The 14,857-nt window shown below is 35.4% G+C and overlaps 1 protein-coding gene across 9 annotated transcripts in view; it reads right to left on the reverse strand.

The window, feature by feature from the left end:
* The window catches only part of STK33 (serine/threonine kinase 33), a 154,300-nt gene that overhangs the window by 12,103 nt on the left and 127,340 nt on the right, over positions 1-14,857 (reverse strand). For all 9 annotated transcript variants that reach the window (XM_032359061.1, XM_032359063.1, XM_032359058.1 and 6 more), the window contains one exon: positions 4,120-4,326. In XM_032359061.1, coding sequence (XP_032214952.1) covers positions 4,120-4,326 — 207 coding nt within the window. The remainder of the gene's footprint in view (positions 1-4,119; positions 4,327-14,857) is intronic.

Here is a 14,857-nt window from a genome sequence, read left to right on the forward strand (position 1 = left end):
CAGAAAGCTAAGGTTTAATTTGTCAAGAGAAGAAAATTTTTATCCTACTCAACGAAAATACCAAGAAAACCTAACTCTTTCTCATAGAAATGTATCAACATACCACAGTTCAACTGTTTAATTTCAATGTTATTTAAATTCAAACGTTTCTTGTCTTTGAAGAACTGCTACATGAATACATTTCATTGATCAAAATAACTTTTCAAAGTTTCTAAGCAACCTTGAATTTCTACTTTCTATACGAAAGTATCTGCTTCATGTACCATTTCCTGTGACACTGTAAAGGCCATGTTTTCAGTGGAGAAAAATGATCACAAAAGGAAACGATCAGAAGATTTTCTATTTTCACTAAATAAGTACATTCAAGACTGTATTTGATAAATAATTTAACAATGATAAAGTATCTCTTTTATGAAGCAAGAATTCCATAATGTAAATATACATCTGGAATTTTTAGTCCCTCTCTCCATGGTTATGTGGAAGTGCATTTTAATTACCAGACATTTATTTCTCAGTTGTTTTCTGAGCTTAATAAATAATGAAAGTATTGTACTACTTATAAGAAATCACTAAGGACACAATGTTAAAAGGCATGTTCTTGAAATAAGCAATGGTCTGCCAAGCATCTCATTTGAAGATGAGTAAATGCTGTTTTAGGAGTTGAAGTCTTGGGTCTACTTGATAGAACAGGTTAAGAACCCACTGTGGGGAATTTAGAGGGTTACTAAGGACATAAAACACTACTTAGATGTACTCAGCCTATAAGACACAAGATATACACAAGGGAGCATTTCTATCCTTAAAGATTCTATCCTTAAAGAACACACCTAAATTAGGCTAAAATTTCACAATAAAAAGAAAAAATAAAAAAGCACACGGCCAAATGCCAACTATTGGAAGACAAGTCTGGAAGAGTGTAGTGTGATATCTTAGTCCAAGCATGAACAATGAGGAGAGGTAGACTCTATTTTTCCATTATGACCACAGCATTTGGAATTAAGAAAAGGTGTGACAGATGAAAATGCGCAGTTCAAGTGTTTGATTTATAACAAATCCTCACTTTCTCTGCTAGTCTTCCAAGAGCTCTGCCACTTAGCTAAAAAGCATGATTACCCTGGCTTTAAAAAAAAAAAAATCAGAGCTCTAAATGGGTTTATGAGATTCTTCAGAAGAGAGAACAATGATACAATGGAAAACAGGAATTGCTGGTAGATTTCCACTTAAAGCCAAATTTTAAAAATTTTAATGGAAAAAGAATTTCCTTAATTTAGTAGGTATAAATAATTTATATTATCACATTAAATCATTCATATAATTTAATTTTTACAAACAAAATTTTCCTCATGGGAAATATTTTAATATTCAAAGAATAATTTTAATAAAATTTAAATTTCACTCTTAAGAATATTCATTACAATATGAATCCTGCGTGGACTCAAGGGTAAATGGCAAGTTCTATTTTCATTTATCACTTAAGAACTTTATACTCCATATTTACTATTGTTAATGAAGATTTGAAAGAAAAGAAGTAATTTCTTAGCACAAGCTCAGCTTCAATATAATTAACAAAGTAACATACTTATAAAAACCCGTGAAAGAACTTAATATGTTAAATGTATAAGAAGTCTTTCTTTTAAGGGGTAACACTTTTCAGAAAAACTACCACACAAGGTAATGTATTTCTTCCAAGACATCACAGCCAAAGCCCAAGTGTGGGAAAGTTCCTTAGAGGACATCCAGGACAAACTCCTACCCAGCTTGCAGGAATTCCTGCTATAGCAGTTATGACAAGTAGCTTTCTAGAGTCTGCATGGACACTTGCGCGAACTGGTAGATGGGGTTCACTATCCATGGTCCAGCCCATTTTATTGCAAGTGAGCTCTGACTGTAGAAAAATTCTTCCTGCTGGTGAGTAGAAATCTATGTTCTTAAAATTTCAACCTACCTGGTATAAAATTTATACCACTGGTTATAGTTCTAGCACCCATAAGCACCTCAAATTCCAATGCTTCTGTTCCTTAGTTGGAAGTAGTAGCTGAGAATAGCATAGCAATTCGCATCACTCTGTGACTTGCAAGCAATGGGAAGGGAGGGGAGGTGTGTGACAGAGCCATGGAGAAGGTGATGGAAGACAACCAACCAAATATTTGGTTCACAAGGGTATTTTATGTCAGATTCAGTAACAAACACAGATAAAATCCAAGACTACAAAATACAAGATAATGTGGTCGTATGTGGTGTATGTGTAAGTATTTGTGTTTGTCTATACATATGTATATGTAAATGCACATGTGTATATATGTATAATACACACATCTGAGTGTGAGCATATGTACACTTGACCCTTGAACAACAGGGGTTTGAACTGTGTGGGTCCAGTCATACATGGATCTTTTTGGCTAAGCACAGCACAGTACTATAAATGTCTTTTCCTTACGGTTTTCTTAATAACATTTTCTTTTTTCTAGCCTACTTTGTTGTAGGAATACAGTACATAACACATATACAAAATATGTGTTAATCAGCTACTAATGTTACTGGAAAGGTTTCAGTCAACGGTAGGCTATTAGTAGTTAAGTTTGGGGGGTGTCAAAAGTTATATGAAAATTTTCAACTGTATGGGGGTCAGTGTCCCAACCGCACCATGTTATTCAAGCATCAACTGCATATATGTATACGGTGCATGTGCATATGTGTAAGAAGGGGTGTGTGTGTGTGTGTGTGCGCATCTGAATATGTATGCATAAAATGCCAAGTCTGCTAATAGAAAAATCTTCAAACAGTATTTAATAAGGAATGCGAACATGGGTTTTTAGGGTATTATTTTCAACAATATAAAATACACACGGCTGCCAAGCATTTCAGTAGTTGTTAACAGACCAGAGAAGATGAAGGGAATGCAACATACTCATGTTTATACTATGATAAAGATATGATTATTTCAAAATATCAGAGTCATTAAATGTTAAACTTATTATCTAGACATTTGTGATTGAGTAGATGAAGAAGTTCTCAACCGGTGAGTAGAAACCAACCAGTAGATCACTCTAGCAAGTCTCTTTCTGCAGGTTTCTGATGGCCTTGTTAGCATGGGAGGGACAGGCCAGCGATGCACCCTCCTGGGAGCAGCTCAGAACCAGCCTTCTGAGGCCTGAGCGGTACTCTGCCCACGCTACACCAGAATGCCAGAAAGTAACAGCTCCTCACGGGGTCGGGGCTGCCGTGAGGTAAACATAGTCCCCACCAGAGGGACACTCAATTATTAAAAAAGAACTCAAATACATTCACTAGATTTCAAGATAAGAAAGAGAACAAGGTCACAGAAGCATTTTCCATAAACACAGAAACAAAAGAAAAAAGGATTTGGGTAAATTATTGGCATATCTAGTTAGTAGAATACTATCTGGAATTAATAAAAATATTACTAATACTTTATACATAAATATTTATATACATAAAATATTTTATACATAAAAATAAATTTATAAAGTATTACTAAATTTTATTCACCAGAAAGAATAAAGCTCTATTTGGATCTAATAAGGCAAAATGATAAACTCATGTGAACAGTTTTAGTTGTCATAAAATTGGAAACAAATAACTGCATAATGTAATAAATCTTTTTCTAGGTAATACATAAATCCATTCCAAATTGTAGAGCCTGGTAAAGCACAAATATTATTAATTTTGACCCATGGGCCAAATATCACACACCATCTGTTTTTGTAAATAAAGTTTTATTGGCACATGGCTATGCTCATTCATTTGCTGTCTATGCCTATTTTCATCCTATGACATCTGAGTTGAGAAGTTGTGACACAGGGCTGAAAGAAGTTTAGCCACAAGGCTAAAATATCTCCTCTGTTCCTTTATGGAAAAAGTCTGCAGACCCCTGCCCTATATAATCACAGACCTTAAAATAAACACATGGGCTACTGTGCTAAATCATGATAGTCTGAAGGGAAGAGAGAACTTTGCTTTGTTCTGTAAGTCCTTCCTCACAAACTAACAACAACAAAAGACAGCATTGCAAAAACTGCTCCAGTGTTGTGAGAGTATTTTAAAGTTTTGAGAAATGGAACAATTGTTCTTCCTACTTGTTTTCTTGGTTCCTCCTACCTGTTTCTCCTCCTCTTCATCTGAGGTGCTACTGATATCCTGGGCGTTTCCTCTGGGGCTGCGGCGTTGGTAACCTTTCAGCTTTTCTTGAACGGACCAGTTGTCCTTTTGATCTGTCGTGTCTTCCTCATCACTTTCTGGGTTATTTTTCCACTCCTTCATCATTTCTAACACATTGGTTGGTCTTGCTGAAGAAAGCGTATTGCCCTAACATTAACAATGAATTTTTGGCATTAGAAACAGTTTAGAAAACTGAAAAATTTTTTACATCTTCTGGTAATACATTATACAAACTATAATGCTGAATAAATAGTGAAACTTCTGCTGCCCTTTGGAGCATTCCCTTTGCTGACACAGCTCATGCCTCTTGATTGAGATCACATGCAACAAGTTAGGGTTGGGGGAAATATTCAGGTTTGAAGGAACAATGTAACATGCTCGTGCAACGGACACTAAACATGGAAATTCCCTGGAATCCAATTCTTAGAAAACCAACAGGGAAGCAGAAAGAATGAAAAATGTTGCCTCCTGTCTGTCTAGTGGGCCCAACACTAAGGGCAAACTTAAAGAATATCAAAATCTCCAGGTAGGAAAGCTAAACTCATTAAGTACTTAAACACTGTGTCCAAGAACATAGGCGTTTGATTTGAAAGCTTTTTAGTGGACTGGAAGATTTAAATATAAAGTGGTCATGATTATAACTAATTCAGCACACCGCTTTAATCTTCAATGTGACCACACCATACCAAAATTGACTGTTTTATATTAATAGTATTTTTCTCAAATATAATATTCCACTTAATGCCAAGAAATACATGAACACAGTCTCAAATGGCTCCTGCTAGAGTTGGTAGGCTTTAAATATTTCTGTTCCTCACTCAGACTACTATAGTAGAGAAAGTTTAGACACGTTTGGATCGCATTTAGATTAAAATGGGAAGTTCAGGTGTGGACTGTGGGCACAGCTATGAAGTGTTATGTTAATCTGGTATGTGGGTGGATTGAAGCGTTAAGCATCAGTGACCCAGAACACTATGAAACAGAGCACTTTAAGGGCAGACATGTGAGTACACCATCGAGGGTCTGTAGACTTTAATATATTTGTGATTAAAGACATAGACACGCACTAAGTATAGAATGGTAATAACTGAGGATCATTATGCAGTTAATTCCTCGTGGTTCTTCTATTTCATCTTGTTATAAGAAATTCTATATTACCACTTTCATAGCATCCAGCTTTTGGTTATATTCAACCCATAGCATCCTCGACCCGTTTGCTCCCAGAACACCCTCACCATGCCTTCTGCTAACCCATAGCCTACGTTTCCTCCAAGGCTCAATTTTAGAGTCAACTCTGTCAAGCGTCCTGGAACTTTAAAAAATGTTGTCAACTTAAACTCAGAGGAAGTATAGATGGAGTCTCAGACCACTAAAGAGTTGGAATTGTCTAGAATGGTAGAGTCTTTGATCTTCCTTCTGAGAGTTCTAACCTCCAGGGCTCTGCCAATAGTCTTGCTTGATCCCTAGGATCCATCTGGACTCTATTACAACTTTCCGGTTTCATCCTGACCTTTGACCCTAATTTTCATGTACTCACAATATCTAGGCTCCTGGAATGCAAGTACACAAAACTCTGCCTCCACTTGATTCTTTCACTAGCAGACAGACAATCTGATATTGTCTATGCCTTTATTTCCAGTCCTCCGTTGCCTTTCCCTGATAAACCTTCTATAAGGTAACTCTTTGGATACCGTACTAGTCACTAATGATACTCACCTAACATTCCTTTCTGCTAGGCATGTTGTAGAATTCTGCTTCTCCATGTCTTTTAGGATATGACTACGTGACTTGTTTTGGCCAGTGAAATGTTATTGGAAATAGTATATATAATTTGGGGTGGAAACCATAAGAGACAACATGCAATTTATCATGTTCCCTATTCCTACCTTAGTAACTATAGGAACATAGAGATGGAGCCTCCCTCAGCCTGGGTCCCTGAGTGAAGACAAAGTAAAATAAAGTCTCCTCCCCTCATCCTAGCTAATCTGCAAAGGGAGGCATCAAGACCACTGAGATTTGGGGGTCATTTGTTACCATAGCATAATTTAGCCCATCCTGGCATAAATAGCAAATTAAACATTCTATTCGGTAAGTCACTTTCAAAAAGCCCATAAAAAGAATGAACAACCCACATACCCACATACCCAACAAAATTATAACTACTACAGAAATGCTATCCCATTAGTACCCTGTGATAGCCCATTTGTTTAGGTGGTCCTTGCTTTGCACAGTCCTGATATGCATGAATTTCAACCATCATGACTTAGTTAAATAATCTCAGTCCCCCAACAACACAGTCCGAATTTCAGTCACTGCAGTATACTAACAATGATTACATAAAGTTCAAACTTCACTGCCAGCTCTTCAAGCCACAGTCACCATATAAATTACAGATGTGCAATGTGATCAGTGACGAATCATGTCACTTCTTTCACAGTCAGTTGGTGACAGGCCACCTGGCATCTGCTACTCACTTCACACACAGGCAGCAAAGTATGCAGTTGTGTTGCCTCCTTGCCTCCCCAGAATCTGTCAGCTAAGATGAAAGTGCAGCAAATAAATGAAAGTGGTCGTGCTGGAAGTGAAATCTGAATCAAAGGTCAAGGGAGTAACAGAAGAAGTAGCTGACCTTGGAAACTCTGCTGCTGCCACTGTTTGAGAACCTAGATATGCAACCAAAGGAAGTTGTTGCAGGCAAACTCATGAACGTAAATGAGAGGAAGAGTGGTGTGCAGAAAGGAGAGAGGCACCCTGGAGAAAGTGATGCCCTCAAAGAAGGTGATATTTTAAAAATTTTCAGAGATAATTCATGACATTGAAAGCACAAAGGATAAAATGCTGGAAGGTAGCCAAACTTGGAGAATAGTATTAGAACTCACTAAAGTTTAAAAAAAGATGCTCCTCTCTGTATAAGTTATAGGACAAGGAGAAGAAGGTAAGCACTGTTTAAACTAATTTTGTTAAGTTTTTATAAAAAAAAAAATGAGACACTTTAGTTCTTAATATTTCTAATGTTTAAAATTACAATGCACTAAGAAAAATCAGTTTTTCTTTTCTTTCATTTTCTAAGTATTATAACCAACAGTTAGTTTTTTCTATTTAACAAAAAATTTTAAAGGGCATGGAACAATTGTAATTTCCCCCAGTGATTATTAAGATCCTGTTGCTGTTTCAAACTGCATTGTTATTTTTATGGTCCTGTGCTACTATACAAAGGCAAGGATTCCCCATATTATCTTTTTTTTTTTTTTTTTTTAAAGATTTTTTATTTTATTTATTTGACAGAGAGAGATCACAAGTAGGCAGAGAGGCAGGCAGAGAGAGAGAGAGGAGGAAGCAGGCTCTCTGCTGAGCGGAGAGCCCAATGTGGGACTCGATCCCAGGACCCTGAGATCATGACCTGAGCCGAAGGCAGCGGCTTAACCCACTGAGCCACCCAGGCGCCCCCCCCATATTATCTTGAATCTGCATCTCTAGCAATCTTTCAAATGCTCGTAATACACATAAGAGCTTGATCCTCTATATGCCCATAGTAGAGTGCCTTTGTACTCAAAGAAATGACCCTATTTCTCACTCCAAAGAGACAGTAAAGAAGAGAAAGCTTTCAGAATAGGACATTATGCCCCCAGAAACACCCAACTACTTGGAAATCTTTAACTCTTTCTGTCCTACATTCATGTGGGATATCAAACAGCACAAATGGTGATCTCAATTCCAGACTTTCCCTGGCATCTAAAGTCTAGTCAATAATTACTAGACTACCCACTTCTTGCTAGCAGCTGGAGGAGGAATTGTATCGAACACTTGGACCGACCAATGAGTAAGTAGGCCAGGGCTATGTGTCATGATCCTTCTAGGTTCAACAGAAATTCCAAATGAACCAACAAAAATGGACAGAATTCTTAGGGCAGACACTGTAAAGTGTATGTCATTTCACTATCAGGACACTAACCTATGAATTCCCTTTATTGGCCATAATAAGGGGTCAGATACTGAACTCATCAACTGTGAAGTAGTAAATGGCAAGATGGCAACAGTAACAGGTCAATAATCTGAGGCTTTCGGAAGTAGAACACCAACCTTCTGGTTACTAAATTTCTACTTGGTTAACTAACAGAGATTTGAGACTGTTTTATTTTGAAAAATGGAAAAATGAACACTCATGGAGAAGCACTGGCAAAAAACGAAGATTTGACTTAATACCTTAGTATTAGGTGGAGACCAAAATTGGAGACCTAAACATATGTCCCTATCTAACATACTTTGCCTGTCAAGGACTGTGACTATCATAATTTTATAAACAATAAGTATTTAATGAGTATAAATGAATTATATTTATGAGCTGATGTGAGTAGTATGAAACATAAAGTTGGCAAAGCTAGGGACGCCTGGGTGGTTCAGCTGGTTAAGTGTCTGTCAGGTCATGATCCCGGAGTCCTGGAAATGAGTCCCGTCTGGGCTCCCTGCTCAGTGGAGAGCCTGCTTCTTCCTCCCCCTCTGCCTTTCCCCACTGCTTGTGCTCTCTCTCTCTTGCTCTCTCTCTTTTGTCAAATAAATAAATAAATTGGTTTTTTTTTTAAAATGACAAAGCTAAAAGGAAACATCCTAGGTCTTTAGCTTCTGGCCATCATTTCTACTTTTTGTAAATAGCCAGAACTCTATTTTATAATGTTCCTAAGAATAAGCTTGTGGGTTTTTTGTTTGTTTTCTTGTTTTTTGGTTTTTTCTTACTTGAATACAGCTGACACATGGACATTCTAGATCTTTAGCTTCTGGCCATCATTTCTACTTTTTGTAAATAGCCAGAACTCTTTCTTTTATAATGTTCCAAAGAACAAGTTCGTGGTTTTTTAACTTGGATATAGTTGATACCTAAGAATAAAATTTTTTCAATAGGAAAATGGAGTATCACTTTGTAAAATAAATAAATAAATAAATAAATGTATGTCAAACTTCACAAAATTAACAAAACCCAAATCAAAACAATGAGATGCCAATCTTCACTTAACAGATGGACATAAATTTAAATTTGGTAATAAAAAATTTGGTGAGGGTGTGGGCAAACAGGTTTTCTCATTTGCTTGCTTTCTGTGGGAAGGTAAATTAACAATAACCTATAAAAATATATAATACACACCCTCTCTGACCAGTAAGTCCACTGTTAGGAATTTGTATGATAACACAGCATGCAAATGTATATTTATAGGAACATTGGTTGCCCTACTGTAATAGAAACAATCTGAAACGATTTAAATGTTCCATATTCATAGGGGAGTACTTAGAAAATAATAGTATATCCATAATTTGGGATCCAATGCTGCTTTTTAAAAAATAAAGAAACCTTTCCAAGATATTTTAGGTAGAAAAGAATAGCTTGCATAACATGAACCCTATTGTGTAAGGTATATACATCAAAATGTGTAGAATTTTTTTTTTTGAAAGAATGTGTAGAAACTTAACCAAGGCTATCTTTAGTAAGAGGGAATGAGGGAATGGAGGAAGAAAAGTTATTCTTCCTTTTTTGTTTACCATTAAAATCACTTACCATGCGTAATCTCAGCTATTACATTTATATGACTAGTAATTAATGTACCTTACAGTAGGAAAAGAAACAATGTAAGTTGCAGATACCCACATGAACTAAAAGCACCCAGTAAAACCACCAAACTGATCCTAAGGGGCCTCGGTGAGTGCTAGGCAGCAGCATATCAAGATAATAATGATCACTGAAGTAAGCCACTGCATGCCACTTCAAAATTTTTCCTAAAAGTCATTTCAGTGATTTTCTTTGAGAAGTGTAGCAACTACACGAGTATACAAGGTTAGTGTTGATATTCCTATTCTTCAGGGGGAAGCAGCCTGAGAAGTGTAGTCACTTACCTCATTCCAGAAGTGTATTTCCAACTGCTTGCCAAGAATTTCTAGCTAGAGGTGTTGTGGAGCCTTCAGTACTATATTGTATATTCAAAAGTTGCTAAGACAGATCTTAAAAGTTCCCAACAAAAGAAAAAAATTATAACCATGTAAGATGATGGATGTTTTAACTAAACTAATTGTGGTAATCATTTCACAACACATACATATGTCAAACCATTATGTTGTACACCTGAAATTTATGCAATGTTATACATCACTTATATCTCAATAAAGCTGGAAAAATAAAAACAAACTCAATATATCCCAAATGAACATTCTTCAAACTGCGTACACCTGATTGTACATGAAGGCTTTTGAAAGGATGCATGGGCAAGGATGGAGTCTGCAGAGAATCCATTTCAAGACCCTCAATTCCCAATGATCTATTCTTTTTCAAAAGTCATCTCCTTGAGCAAGGATTTGCAGTAATCCTTTCCATGTTCTTTTTCTTAAGTCAGCTTCTTCCAGTTCTTGTTATTGTATATATATTTATTTGTGTGCCACAGGACGCTCATTTATCTAAAATAATGAACTCCTACAAATCAATAAGTAAAAGACATAAAACCAAATAGAAAAATGGAGGTGCATGGGGAAGACCTGAACAGCCATTTCACAAAAGAAGATATCCAGAAGTCCAATAAGCATAAATAAAGATGACCAGTTTCATCTGTCATTCAGGGAATGCAGATTAAAGTCACAATGAGATGCTATTACATACCTACCAGAGTATCTAAATTAAAAATATTGACAATGCAAGCATTGAAGAAGATGGGGAGCAAAACTAGAATTCACACATCACTGGTGAATGGTACAATCACTCTGGAAAATGGAACAATGGAACTTTCTGGTTGGGGATGGAAATGTTCCATATTTTGTTCTGGCTGGTAGTTACACAAATACATACATATATAAAGATTCATCAGGATATATACTTAAAATAGGTATATTTTAGAGTGAGTAGATTATAATTTAACAAAACTATGATGATTTAAAGATAAATTTCAATAGCCTCAGAGATATTACTACATGCAGTTTAATCACTTTCACTGCTATACAGTATTCCATTGTTAGACCATACCACAATTTACTCATTTTTAAGTCTTTTTCAATGTCTTCCAATAAAATTTCATAACGTTAGCCAAAGAGGTCTTAGGAATCTTATGTTAGATTTATTTCTGGATATCCAATATTCTTGGATACTGCTTTACAAGTCTTCATTTTTATTACATTTTCTATTGTTGGTTGCTTGTGAATAGAAATGTAATTGAACCTTGTATACCATTTTTTCTTCCCAGCTCTGTTGAAACATAATTGACATGTAACAACATGGTGTAAGTTTAAGGTGTACATGTGTTGATTTGATACACTTCTATACTGATATATGCTGACCCGGGAACAATATGGGTTTGAACTGTGCAGGTCCACTTATATGCAGATTTTTTTCAGTAAATACAGTAGGTTACTATAAATGTATTTTCTCTTATGATTTTCTCAATAACATTTTCTTTTCTCTCACTTTATTACAAAAATATAGCACATAGTACATATAACATAAAAATATTTATTAATTGACTGTTCATGTCATCAGCAAGGCTTTAGTCAACAGTCTGGTATTAGTAGTTAAATTTCTGGAGAGTCAACTGCACAGGGGGTCAGCACCCCTAACCTCCATGCTGTTCAAGGGTTAACTATATATCAATAATAAATCCAGCTATCTTACTCAGCTTTCCTATTATTTCAAATAATGTGTCTAATAATTTGTATATTATGATAAATAATGTGTTTTATTTCTGCTTTCCAATTCTCATGTCTTTAACATCTTTTCCTTGTCTCAAGTTAACTAAAAACCACAATCTTGGAAAAAAAATATTGAAAGCTGACTTCCTTTGACTACTGCTTTACTTTAAAGGAAGTTCTCATATTTCCTATTTAGAATATTTGCTATAATCTTTTATATCAGGTTAGAGAAGTTTCCCTTTTAAATTGTGAACATTTGTTGAGTCTTATTGTTTCCTTTGAAATGATCATGTGCTTTTTCTCTTTTAATATGTTAATGTGAAAATTTATATTTATAGACGTTTTTCCATCATTGTGTACTGAACAAAAATCCAACTTGGTCATGATGTGTTACCTTTTTATATACACAGATCCAATTTGCTAATATTTTGTTTAAGGTTTTATATCAACATTAATAAGTAAAATGGATCATTTTCCTTTTTCACAGGTTTTGCTTCTATTGGTCTAGTTTTGTTATACTATAGTATACAGTTATGTTAACTTTTTGAATAAGTAAAGTTCCCTCTTGTTGGGGTTGGGAGGTGAGTTACAAATTTGAGATGAAAGTCTTATAGGACTTATCTGTAAAATCATTGAATTTTGAGCCTGGTGTTTTCCTTAGGGAAGATTTTATTATTATTTAACATATATATACATATATATGTGCATGTGTGTGTGTGTATATATATATATATGTGTGTGTATATATATGTGTGTGTATATATATATGTGTGTATATATATGTGTATATACACACACACATAGTTGTGAATTTTATTCCAGTGGAGTTAACATACAGTGTTATGCTATATTAGTGTCAGGTGTACAATACAGGGATTCAACATTTCCATACATTACCCGGAGCTCATCATGGTAAATGTACTCTTAATCTTCATCATCTTCCTTATGGAAGATTTTAAACTACTACTTCATTTCTTTAATAATTATAGGACCATTCAAGTTTTCTGTTTATTCTTGAGACAGTTTTATGAAGCTGTAAAACTTTTCTGGAACAAGAAATTTTGTCCATTTGGCCAAGGTTTCAGATTTATTGGTATACAGTTGTTGGTAGGATTCCCTTGGCTTTTAAATTTATCTTTTAAATCATAATCCTTTTTCTGTGCTTTACCTGTGATTGAATTCTCTTTTTCATATATAATCTCTTCCTGTTGTCTTTTTTTTTCTTTCTTGATTACTTTTTCCAAAGTTTTCTCTATTTCTCGGTCTTTCGGAAGACTCAAATGTTGGTCTTGTTATCTTTTCTCCTCTACCTTTGCTTTCTAGTTTATTTTCACTTAGTTTTTTTCCCCATTACTTTATTTGGTTGGGTATATTCTGCCGGACTTTTTCCCTGCAATTTTAAGTTGGATCAGTAGTTTATTAATTTTTAGCCTTCCTTCTTTTCTAATATAAATGTTTTAGGCTACAAACATCGCCAAAACACACTTTACAGCATCCTACAAGTTTTGACATGTTGTATTTTCATTGTCATTCAGTTCTAAGGATTTCATTTTTTTCCTCGTTAGTGTTTATTCTTTAATCCGGGACTTCTCTAGAAGCATGTGATGTGATTTCCAAACACAAGCAGATATTTACTCTCACTGCTATTGACTTCTGACATGACTGCATATTGTTAGAGAATATGTTCTGTGAGGAATTTACTGAAGCTTGCTTGCTTGCTTCATGGACTTGTGTAAGATCAGTTTTGATAAATGCTCCACATGCGCTTAAGAAAACTATATGCTCTCTAATTGTTGGGTACAGAATTGTATATGTATTCAATAGGATATGCTTGTTGACTGTGTTGTTAAAATCTCTGTACCTTTGTTTTTGTTTTCATTAGCTTTACATTATCTGTTATTGAGAAAAGTGCATTAAAGTCTCCCACAATGAAGAATTTGCCAATTTCTCCATGTAATTTTGTCAACTTCTGAAATACTATGTTTTTCAGGTTATTTTATTCATTGCATACATGTTTAAAATTATTATATAATCTGGTTCAGTTGAATTTTTATCATAATAAAGTGATCTTCTTTATCTCTAGTGATGATTTGTTGTGTTAAGTTGTATTAAAGTATTATCTGATACTTATCCAGTTAGACAGGTTTTAATTCAGTGACATAGGTTACTGTTTGCCTGGTATGTCCTTTTCCATTCTTCTTCTTCTTCTTCTTCTTTTTTTTTTTTTTCAATATTTCTCTGTCCTTATGCTTCAGATGTGTTTCTTGTAAATAGTACCTAGTTACATTCTACTAAAAATTCAACCTGACAATGTCTTTTAACAGGTCTTTCTAACTCATTCATTTGTAATTATTTTTATATTTGGACTTGTTTCTATCATTTATGTTTACTACCTCAATTTGTCCCATTCTTTGTTTTTTAATTCTTTCCCACTTTAAAAATCTGATGTCTAGATGCCGGCGAGGATGCGGAGAAAGAGGAACCCTCCTACACTGTTGGTGGGAATGCAAGCTGGTGCAACCACTTGAAAACAGCATGGAGGTTCCTCAAAAAGTTGAAAATAGAGCTACCGTATGACCCAGCAATTGCACTACTGGGTATTTACCCTAAAGATACAAATGTAGTGATCCGAAGGGACACGTGCACCCAAATGTTTATAGCAGCAATGTCCACAATAGCCAAACTATGGAAAGAACCTAGATGTCCATCAACAGATGAATGGATAAAGAAGATGTGGTGTATGTATATGTATACACACACACACACACACACAGGAATACTATGCAGCCATCAAAAGAAATGAAATCTGGGGTGCCTGGGTGGCTCACTGGGTTAAAGCCTCTGCCTTCGGCTCAGGTCATGATCACAGGGTCCTGAGATCGAGCCCCGCATCAGGCTCTCTGCTCAGCAGGGAGCCTGCTTCCTCCTCTCTCTCTGCCTGCTTCTCTGCCTACTTGTGACCTCTGTCAGATAAATAAATAAAATCTTAAAAAAAAAAAAGAAATGAAATCTTGCTATTTGTGAC

Source organism: Mustela erminea, chromosome 9 (assembly GCF_009829155.1).
Source record: "Mustela erminea isolate mMusErm1 chromosome 9, mMusErm1.Pri, whole genome shotgun sequence".
In the NCBI taxonomy this organism is placed as follows: Eukaryota; Metazoa; Chordata; class Mammalia; order Carnivora; family Mustelidae; genus Mustela; species Mustela erminea.